This window comes from Gracilinanus agilis, chromosome 2 (assembly GCF_016433145.1).
Source record: "Gracilinanus agilis isolate LMUSP501 chromosome 2, AgileGrace, whole genome shotgun sequence".
NCBI lineage: Eukaryota > Metazoa > Chordata > Mammalia > Didelphimorphia > Didelphidae > Gracilinanus > Gracilinanus agilis.
In genome coordinates, this window is record NC_058131.1 from 600,621,683 (window position 1) to 600,631,554 (window position 9,872).

The 9,872-nt window shown below is 42.6% G+C and overlaps 1 protein-coding gene across 1 annotated transcript in view; it reads right to left on the bottom strand.

Moving 5' to 3' along the window:
• Positions 1–5,560, bottom strand: part of RHCG (Rh family C glycoprotein) — a 25,490-nt gene extending 19,930 nt beyond the window's left edge. The window contains exon 1 of the mRNA XM_044665447.1: positions 5,329–5,560. Within this exon, the coding sequence (XP_044521382.1) occupies positions 5,329–5,515 (187 nt within the window). The 5' untranslated portion in view covers positions 5,516–5,560. The remainder of the gene's footprint in view (positions 1–5,328) is intronic.
• Positions 5,561–9,872: the final 4,312 nt, after the last annotated feature.

Below are 9,872 nucleotides of genomic sequence, written 5' to 3' on the forward strand. Positions count from 1 at the left end.
TATCCATTCTTCTCTCTCTCTCTCTCTCTCTCTCTCTCTCTCTCTCTCTCTCTCTCTCTCTCTCTCTCTCTCTCTCTCTCTCTCTCTCTCTCTCTCTTCTCTTCCTTCTCCCCCATTCCCCCCACACCAACTTGGGGGCAGCAACCTGAATGTAGTCTCCCTCTTATAAAAATATTATATAAAAATTGTCTTCTTTATGTGTTGTAGTGGAAAGTAACTTCCTTGAGGGCAGAAATCCTTTTTTTTTTTTTTTTTTTGTCTTTGTATACCCAGAACCTCACAGAGAATAAGCCCACTAGGAATTTTTTTAAATTGAACTGAATTTGTTAAACCTCTCTGTTTCCTATTCTTAATTCTTTTAATGAGTTGAACATTTTACATTTCTCTTTTAGTGGATAGAGTGCTGGATTGGAGTCAGGAAAACATGAATTCAAATTTGACCTCAGACATTTACTAGCTGTGTGACCCCGGGCAAGTCACTTAAGCTCTGACCACCTTAGTTTCCCAAACCATAAAATGGGGATAATAGCATTTATATAGCACAGGGCTGTTGTGAGGATCCGTTGAGATAATATGGTCAAGCTCTTAAATTTAACAGTTGTCTCACACATAGTGGAAACTTAATAAGTGCTTATTTCCTTCCTTCTTTCCACTTCCAATACTTCTCCTTCACCTGAAAATCACTGAAGTTAGTTGTAGACTGCCTTTTATTTGTATATACCATTTGAATTTTTCTATAGATTAATGGTTTTTCATAGGAAAATGGTTCTTCCACATTGATGTGGGTATTCCTGCCCAACCTGGACCCTTAGCCTTCCTAACAGCAAAAGGAAGGACCAAGAGTCTAGCCTCTTGGATGTGGGCATATGATAAACCTTTCTGAGGAGGGAACCCTTGCATGATTTTTCTGTGGCTTCATCTCCAGTGGTCCTGTCCTGACCCAAGCTGGAAGACCTCACAGAGCAATTAGTCCTCAAAATTCCAGACCTTGAGACAGTTCACAGTGCTAATGGGCCACCACTGCTTTCTCCTATAAGCTGCAAAAATTCAGGTTATTCGATATAGGTCAATAAGATTTAGAGCTGGAAGAAACCTTCGAGATTATTTCCTCTTAGCTACCATTTTCTTTAGCACTTTAAGTTTTCAAAGTTCCACTGAATTTTACATGCATTATTTCATTTGATCCTCCACAGCAAACCTGCCATAGAGGTGTTATTATTAGTCCCCATTTTATAGATGAGGAAATTGAGGCTGAGAGATTCAGACTCAATCAAGTAACTGACAGCTAGTAAATTTTCTGAGGCAGATTTGAACTTGGGTCTTCCTGAGTATAAGTCTACCTCTCTAATTACCTACAGTTGAGGAAATCGACACCCAGAAATATAAAATTATTTGCCCATTCACTTATGTAGTCATTAACAGAGGTGAACTGGCATCGGACGAATGTGTGGTTGCCTTTAGGGGGTAATCAATACTCCTGATTTCCCCAGGTCCATCCCGAGGACAGTGGATAGTCTTATTCAGAGAACAGAATCTCATCATTTTCCCCTTACTCCTTTCTTCATCTATCTGCCCCCAATTCCAAAGCACAGGTATAACCAGACATTATTACGCCTATGCACAAACCATGCTTCAAGTAAGCAGCCTAACCGTATCGTCAAGGACTGGCATGAGGCTGTTGCTGGGTGGGGGGAAGATAGGAAGCTGGAGAGGGGAGCGAGACGCTGGACCGGACAGGGAGAAACTCACCCCAGCCTGCTATTCCAGGCTTCCAGTTTGGGAATTATTCACGCTAATATTCCTAACAAGGTGGCATGCCTCTTCTTGTTGTTTAGTTATTTTTAGTCAAATGTCCAACTCTTCATGACTCCATGTGGGGTTTTCTTGGCAAAGATCTGGAGTGGTTTGACATTTCCTTTTCCAGCTCATTTGACACATGAGAAAACGGAGGCAAAATGGGTTAGGTGACTTGCCCAGGGTCACACAGCTATTAAGATTTGAACTCAGGTCTTCCTGACTCCAGACTCTATGCTTTATCCAGTGTACTGCCTAACTGCCCATCCCACCCCATCTTAAATGTTGAGGGGTCTCCATCGAAGTCCTTTCCATTATTGGTTAGCTCTTGTTAGAAGATTTACTAAATTAAACCAGAATCTGCCTCCTTATACTTTCTCTCCTTGGTACCTATAAAGTTTCTAGTGCTATACCGAATTAAATCCAATAATTCCAATATCATAACTTTAGATTTAGAACTGGAAAGGACCTCAAAGGTCATCTAATCAAACCCCTTTCTCTTATAGATGAGAAAAATGAGACCCAGATGGGGAAGGTTATATAGATATTGATTGACTAACAAACCCAGAGTCCTAAGAAGGACTCTAAATCCAGGGTTCATTCCCCCATGCTGTGCTACCTCTTAATACATTTAGAACTATTTAAGGACAACTATCATGTCACCCATTTTCTCCTCCACCAAGTAGATCCTTTGTTCTTCGCCTATTTTTGTTTGTTTGCTTGTTTTTAATAAACCTATACCTTCTGATTTCGATTTATCCGATCCAAGGCAGAGGAGCAGTAAGGGCTAGATAATTAGGGTTAAGTGACTTGCCCAGGAACTATCTGAGGCCAGATTAGAACCCAGGATCTCCAGGCCTGGCTCTCTATCCACTGAGCCACCCAGCTGTTCCCCCCATCTGTTCTTTTAACTCTTCTTTGTATGTCTCTAGCTGCTTAGCCATCCTGGTTCTCATCTTCTACTGCCCTCTACATTCCGTCATCCCTGGACTCCTGCCCTGGGCTGACCCAGGCTTTATCAGGGACCTTTGGCTGGTGTAAGGGAGCTCCGTAGCAAATCCTTTCCAATTAACAATAGGATTAAGATTACGTTCTCAATAGGTATTCCCCAGCTGGCTGCTAGGACTACTAGTACCCTGTAGGTAAACCTACCCTCTCCAACCACCCTTTCCTGGTCTGACCTGATCCTGATTGAACTGATGTCTCCAGGGAAAGCAAATGAGAAAAACTAGTCCTACTAATGGATAAAGGGGAGGAGAAGAGGAGGAAGGGAGGGCAGGCACAGAACTGAACGAAGGATGAAAGGATGAAGAGGAAGCTCCTACACAGGTGTTAGCAGTCTCTTGCCAAGAATCGAAAATAAGCAAAAAAAAACTCTGTCCCTCCCAACCTATTGAAATGATTACACTCCCTCTTGACTAGAAGGAGTAGAAAGCTGAAATCGAGAAACCAGTTTGGTAGGAAAAGATCAATGTGTTCCTTCATCGTTCAGTTCCACAACCTCCAGTGCTGTCTGGTTCCTCTGATTCAAGCATTTAAGACAGAAACACCAAGTCACACGTTAACTCTGTTAAAGCCAGGCTGTACCCAGGTTTAGCAGAGTTGGTCTTAGAAGGGGAAAGGGTATTTTTGGCCCTTATCATGACAGCATCTGAAATTCCACCATTAGAGGTTAATTCCTTTGGTATTTTATCTACATGGATCCTCCATTAAAATGCAAATACCCACAGGTGGAGTTAAGACCTCAAATTTTATCTGCTTCAGTTCAAGTGAGAGTGAGGGCAGATCAAGGTGAGAAGATCTGAAGAAAGATAAGTACACTGAAAAGAAAAGGAAGATCCTTACTTTATAGTTTTGCCTAAGGTCTGTGTAGAGTGACATGTATCTGCCTACTTGTCCTGTGGACTCTCTGTACTTTGGGTAAGTAATGGGCGGGTGGATCTCTCTCTACAGACTTCATATTCTGGTCCTAAATACAAGATTCCCATGCTACAAAATAAATAGCTTCCCTTTTCCCACCCCCACTTCTCTCCAAGTATCCAAAACCTAATCTCCTTTTTGCTTCATTCATTCTCAGGACTGGCACAGAAAGCTTTCCTACCCACCAAGCTCAGGCCAGAAATCTGGAGAAAAAAGTTTTCTTCTGGGTCCTTATCTCCCCGCTCCCCCAAGACAAAGGGGATGGTTGGGAGAATGTGGAGTTTCCACTTCCTCCTGAATCCACTACTGCCATGTTCTGGCCTCATATGGAATTCTCACAAATCAAATTCTGGCAGTCCTTGGCTTTTTGCCAAGGAGCATTCTCCAGGTATTTCCCAAGAATCAGACCACCCTCATAAAGACAATCCCGTTGCAGACATATGAACCAAAAATCCGAGAGTGGGATAGAGTCCTTAAGAGGTCACAATGACAAATCCAATGGCTAACTTCTGATCATACATAAGGATGTTCATAGTGGTAAAAGAGGGACATGGGGGAGACCAGGTCAAGAAGTTGCCCTTGCTATATTCTGTTGAGCTTTTGCTATATTCTTTTTTTCTCCCCGCAGACTTCTCTGATCATAGATTTTGAGTTTGGAAAAGACCATCTCATTCAAGAATTCTTCACTTTTTTGTGTTGTGGACCCCTTTGGCAGTCTGGTAAAGACTATGGACCTATCTCAGAATAATGTTTTAAATAAGTAAAATAAAATACATAGGATTGTAAAGGAAACCAATTAAGGTAAAATAAAGATGTCACTTTTTCCATTCAAATTCACAGATCCCATGAAATCTACTCTCAAACTCCTTGTTTGTGAACCCTAATCCTGATCTAGTCAAATTAAAGATTATCTGATTTAATTCAATCATTTCTACCACCACCCCCCAAAAATGAAATGATTGGCATGAGAGACCCAAAGCAGCAGAGCCAATCTGAGTCCTGTGAGTCCAGAATTTACTGTCTCTCCCCACCCCCAATGACTTGAACTACTGTTATATCCTGAAGTCTCAGACCTACACACATTTTTTCATGCCCTAGGATTTTTTCCAGGTATGGTAAATAACTTGGTTGTACCAAATATGAGGCAAGCTTTGCTGTCCAAGAAAGAACGTGCTTAAAGGGCAGAGAGAAGATGAAAATTAACTTAGCATTGTTTCCTCTTAATCTTTTCTTCTAAAGATAAAAGCCACAACCTAGATCTGCTCCTTATCCTTCTGCCCGGGCTCTTATCTTGATCAACCATTTTCCACTATCCCTCCTTCACAGTGCTAAGATCTGGGTAAGGTTTAAACCTTGAAGGTATGTGGAATGTGGACTATAGGAACAAAGGGGACGGAGTCTGGTGTTTGAACCTTCTGGCCTCCTTCTGAGCCCAGGAGTTTTGGCCCAGTACTGAAGACTAAAGGGTGTTGCCTAAGCCAGATGTGGAGGTGGAGGGATTGTCTAGAAGTGGAAAGGGGAGGTTTGCCAAGCAGAGAGTCAGAAGTTTCAGGAGAATGCCACAGAAGGGTGTTTGTCAGTTGCCTCAAGGACTAATCCTGTATTTCTACTTACTTGGGTACCGGTAGTAGAAGTCATTCTCTACATCGCTCGAAATGTTCTGTTTCTTCTTCTCCTCATTCCAGTGTGCATCCGCCTCGGGATTGTAGCGCACAAATACCCCAAACAGGACCACCATGACCACCTGTAAGATGAAGCAGGTTAGTGGCAGACGCCACCGAAGGTTAGTATTCCAGGCCATCTTGGGTGATTTCCCTCGCTCCTAGCCTGGCCTGGCAACCCCAGCTACAGGCACTCAGAAGAGGGAACCTCTGAGTATCAAGAGGGGGGCAGCCTTGGTGCTCTGGTGGCTTTGAGGGAAAAGGAGATCTTATAACTCAGAGACAGGGGGTGTGGCCAAGGAGGGCAGGGATCACATTGCAGAGCTACTAAGCAAGGTTATGAGCCTTTCTCGTTTTGCCTCCTGCTCAGAGATGGGCTGCTGGGGACCCGTTCTTGGACTGTTCTCAGTGGGAGACCTGTGGTCACACTAGGAGCCCTCAAGATCTGACCTGGTGTGCTGCTAACACAGGACAGGGGTTCATCACACTTCCATTTGTCTTTAGGAAGGAGAAGTCTCCTGCATTTGGTCACTGGTCCCCCAGCTGATGGTGAAGAAGAGGAAGAGAAAGGTCAAGAGGTACCAACTAAAGAGTTGTTAATACTGGGGGTGAGAAGATGGGAAGAGAGAAATGATACCACCTTTACTCACCATATTTCCAGTGGTAACTAGTTTTGAGTTTTGAGAATGATTGTGACTTGGTAAGGAAGAGAAGAGAGGGAATACAGATCTTTGGGATTCTTTGGGTCTCATATCTAGGGCTTTTTGAAATTCTTTTTTTTTTACTAGTAGAAGTATAAAGATTGTCACATGCCAACCACTGGAATATAGAGAAGGGGAATTCTATATTCTTTTCCCTCCTATATCAATGCCTTGGGCAAAATGTGAGTCATAAGGGATTCATCAGGGCTTGGGGTCCCAAAAATTCTTCTTCAGTTCAGTACTCCAATGCAGAAGTTTTTCATGAGTTCCTCTTTCAGGACAAAGTAGGCAATACAAGGATGATGTGCCTGTTAAAGAAAGATTCAAGCTAGACTTGGCCCTCCTATCCTTCTTTATGCTAAAATTGTCTGACTCCCTCCAGCCCCATTCTTTCTACTTCTCTAAAATCACTGCAAAGCTGCAGCTAAGCCTGTCAGGTTTTCCAGCCCCCTCAAGTTACAACCTCTAGCTTCAGGACAGGGAGGCAACTATGACCTCCGGAGGATTTCCCCCTCCATACTGCCCCCACCCCTCCCCAATTCAGATAAGATTCAATTCTGATCCCAAAACCTGTCCTAAATAAGTCACCTGCTGCTATTGCCTCTTTTCTTACCAGGGACCAAATTACCAAGGACTAATAGAAATAAGCTCTTTATATAGTTGGGGCCATATCTTATACTTCTTAGTGTTCCCCATAGATCCTAGAACTAGTAGTAGGCATTCAATAGATGCTTAATAAAGTATGTAGTTGATTGTTCCTAGAAGTGATAACTGAGAGAGCTTAGCTAAAATAATTGATCGCAAAAGTCAGGCCAGTGATGGCAAACCTTTTAGAGACTTTAGAGACTGAGTGCCCATGTGAGCCCCCCACTCCTTTTCCCAGATAGGGGAGGGAGGAAGAGTTCTCATTGAGCTGCTGGGCAGAGGGACAGATCATATGAAAAATGTCCTAAGGTGTGTGTGAAGAGGGAGAAGGGAACAGCCCCCTCTGGCACACTCCAGCACACATGCCATAGGTTCGCCAATATGGTCTAGGCCAGTGATGGGCAAACTTTTAGAGGAGCCAAAGGAAAGGAAATGCTCATATGTCACAGTTTCTAAGGCAACTCTTTCGAAGTTTCATTGTGGATAGAACATTTCAGGGGGCTACATCTGGCCCAAGGGCGGTAGTATGCCCATCACTGGTCTAGGCAAACAGGAGTCACAAAAATATGAATTGGAGCTGGAATGAAAAAGTTTTAAAAGCATAAAGAAAGTTTAAACATTATGTGACTTGGGGCAGCTAGGTGGCATAATGGATAAAGAGCCAGACCAGGAGTTGGGAGGATCTGAGTTCAAATCTAGCTCCAGATGTTTCCTAGCTGTGTGATCTCAGCAAGTCATTTAACCCTATTTGCCTTCTGTCTAAGAGTTGTTACTAAGGGTTAGAAAAACAAATTACGCAGCTTGAAAGATCTACGAAAATGTTTGTAGAATAAATTCCCTTTAGGGAGAAGTCTATCATTTTTCACAGACTGAGGGCCAGTATCCTCTAAGTAGCATCCTATACTGAAATCTAGTGTCCTTGAAACTAATAACTGCTTTCATCTGGATCCTCAGGACTGATTAGTTGTATTGGGGTAAGACCATGATTCCCAGAGAACCTGCTTCCCTAGTAAAAAAAAGTCTCCCTAAATTTCCCATAACATTAGAGACCACATCTTAGTTCAAGCCTTTGTCACTTATCACCTGGACTACTAGCAAAGCCTCCATATTGACCTTCCTTGCTTCAAGTTTCTCCAGACAAATACATGTAAGTGAACTCATCCTCTGAGGTGCTCATTCATATGGGACTGGGGCAGATGCCAGTTCTTTAGGAAGTTCTATTGCCCTGATTTGCTTAACTAATTAAAGGTTTGTTGGAAGAGTCTGTGGTTTCCACTTCCTGCTCATTTGCCTCAAGTCTATGTGTTATCACTGAGGCTTGCTGAATAATTGAACATGATGACTATTCACAGCAAGCAGATAAACAGGGCAGGGCTGCTGCTTCAGCTACTTAAAGCCCGGGATGTGAGTGGGGAGGAAAACTGATTTCTAGATGAATCAAAGCAGGAATTGTTTACCTTTCCTGCTACCAGCTCTGATGCTGTGAGACTGGGCTTCCTGAAAACCAGCAGTCATTGCGCTACTCACCCTAGATGATCATGGACTGCCCACTCTATCTAACCTATGTATAGTCAGACCTAATGTAGTCTGATGAAGAGAAGGGTCACTTGGCAAAGGATCCTTATTATTTTTGGCCAGGTTTTTGGCCAGGGTCCCAACTTATTCCAACCCTGACCAGGGTCCCTAGTATCTATTCTGGTTCTATTCTCTCTGAATTCAGCTCACCTATAGCTCCAAGAAACTACAGAATGAATGGTGGTCACACCCTAGTAGATCATCTCAGCAGAGGTTGAGAGTAATCAATTGGCCACAAACCTGTTGAGATGGTCCCAGGAGATCTACCCCAAGCAGGCGAAGACTTCACCCAGTATAATGGATGAATGAGAATGATTTGTTCCAACTGCCATGAAGGCATTATTCACTTCATCCTGGGTCATCACCAGTCACCTTGACTTTTGTCTTGCCACTGCTTGCCACTGGGTTTTGATGACCTGGAAGAAAGAGGAAGATGACTTTGTGCAACTCTGACTCATTTAAATCCAATTCATGCACAAGTCAAGAAGTCACTCTCCATAGAATTGGTCCTCTTCAAAAAATGAAGGACAAACAACAATATATGGGGATGGGCAGGTAGATGTCTCAGTGGATAGAGTGCTAGCTCCAGAATAAGGAAAACCTGAGTTCAAATGTAGCCTCAGACATTTACTGGGCAAGTAAATGTGACTCTGGGCAAGTCACTTAACTCTGTTTTCCTCTGTTTCCTCATATGTAAAATGAGCTGAAGAAGGAAATGATAAGCCACTCTAGTATCTTTGCTAAGAAAATCCCAAATGAGATCATAAAGAGTCAGACATCTAATTGACTAAACTACAACAAAAATATATGGGTCTACCAACCAGACATCCCACATTTTGCAAGATAGCTAAAATTTCAAGAAAATTAAGTATACATTAATTGAAGTTTTGCAAAAGGGATGTCAGACCATACTTCCAGTTTTAAATTTGGTAAATATGTACACCATAACAAAAGGACTAAAGTTTCATGTTGGGAGGCTGTGATCTGGGCCTTCTCTTTTCTCTCTCTATAATTTCCCTTGGTGATTTTGTCATTTCTCATGGATCCAATTATCACCTCTATTCTGATGATTCTCAGATCTACTTATTCAGCCCCTGACCTCCTTCCTAACCTCCAGACTCCTATCTCCGATTGCCCATTAGACATCTTGAACTGGATATTTTAGACATGTTAAACTCAAAATATCTGAAGCTGAACTCATTATCTTTTCCCCAAATCTTCCTGTCCTGATTTCCTATTACTGTTGAGAATACCTTTGTCCTCCCAGTCACCTAAGCTCACAATCTAGTTATAGTCTTGACTTTTTACTCTCATTCCCCATTTTCAATCTGTTGCCAAGTCCTAGTGATTCTACTTATAACCCATCATAATTTAACCCCCTCCTAATCTTTCCAGAATTCATATACCTTAGCCACCTCCCACTCTGAGATTTGATGACACTGGCTTCCTTGCTGTTCTTCAAACTAGACCCTCTCTCTTTCCACTCAATACATTTTTTCTGGAGATCTACCATACCTAGAATTCTCTCTCATTGCCTTTATTTCCTGGCTTTCTTCATACCCCAGCTAAAGACCCA